The sequence below is a fragment of the Oculina patagonica genome, unplaced genomic scaffold, assembly GCF_052425735.1.
Source record: "Oculina patagonica isolate OP01 unplaced genomic scaffold, crgOcupat unplaced121, whole genome shotgun sequence".
NCBI lineage: Eukaryota > Metazoa > Cnidaria > Anthozoa > Scleractinia > Oculinidae > Oculina > Oculina patagonica.
Genome location: NW_027557205.1, coordinates 13,385 through 14,636, shown reverse-complemented (window position 1 = coordinate 14,636; position 1,252 = coordinate 13,385). Strand labels below are relative to the sequence as shown.

At 38.7% G+C, this 1,252-nt stretch overlaps 1 protein-coding gene across 1 annotated transcript; it reads left to right on the top strand.

Moving 5' to 3' along the window:
- Positions 1-132: 132 nt before the first annotated feature.
- LOC144639709 (ubiquitin carboxyl-terminal hydrolase 3-like) lies at positions 133-1,252 on the top strand (the record flags this gene model as incomplete). Its single annotated transcript, XM_078499013.1, has 3 exons — positions 133-223; positions 438-478; positions 916-1,252. Coding segments are annotated over 3 exons (266 nt in total), but the record flags the coding sequence as incomplete, so codon positions are not given.

Sequence of the window (1,252 nt, the reverse complement as noted above, 5' to 3'; positions counted from 1 at the left end):
TATATCTTCTCAATTGAAACAAAACATATGAGTAAATGGCAAAATAAAATCATAAAAAATCGATAATTAGTATTGAGTTTGAAAAGATTTTGTATAGATAGATAGTGTCTGTTGGTTCACAGTCTCACTGAGTGGCCCTGTTTGCCTTTTTACAGGATGATAACGTGAACCCAAAGGCATTTCTGTTTGATCTGGCGGCTGTTGTGGTTCATCATGGCAGTGGGTAAGAATCATAGTATTTTTTATGTTATGTTTTTCAGGCTTCTCTTTAATTTGCAAATAGAAATGATGTAAAAGGATTGAGAACAGGCTAAAAATTACTTTAGAGGCATCCAGTAGCAGTGCAGTTCAGAAGTTGTTACTGAGGGTACATTAAAACATCGTCATTGCCTTTCTTTATTCTTCTTACTTATATGTTTTTGTGTGTTTCTTTGTAGAGTGAGTGCTGGTCACTACACGACATTTGCTTTTCACGATGGTAAGGGCATTGTTTATTGGTAAAACTTGTTAGTTAAATCATAAGCATTGAAAGAATATATTTCCAGCAGATTCTCTGATTTGCCAGGAGTCCGATTCTACCAAACAGATGTGAGATGAAAGAGTCACATATCCCTTATTCAGGGAACAAACTCGTCGGTATAGAAAGCTGAAGGGTGCAAACCACATGACCCCAAGTGAGGCAAGGGAATACTGGGGGATTTTCTCTCCCACTCTCCCCATTTGCCCTCTTGCTGGCCCATCTTTTCTACCTATCCCCCAGGCGGGCCCACCAGAGAGTTAGAACCTGGTGACAGGTTACATTTAGCTCACTTTTCCCCGCAAGCTCTCATAGCATGATGCTGGGCCGCCTGTGTCTGACCTCACTTCCACATCAGAAGCTGACTCACATGATAATCTTTTTGTTCTTGTTTTCAGGTCTTTGGTACAATTTCAATGACAGCACTGTCACGCAAACAGATGACGGTCATGTGAGCCGAAGCAAGGGATACATCTTCTTTTACACGCGCAGGCATCCCAACATGGCCATCCTTGACAAGATTAGGAAATAACTTTATCTTCATCAAACTATTACTTATTAAATGATATTGCTATTATTTTTTTCTTACATTCTTTTAAGTAAAACTGTTTAACTTTTGTTCTTGAGCTTGATGCTAAAGGAAGAAAAAAATAATTCTTTATTTTGAAAGAGTCCGCATTAAGATTCATTCTGAATGCCCTTGATTTACTGGGAAATGATGTGAAACCCTCAGGT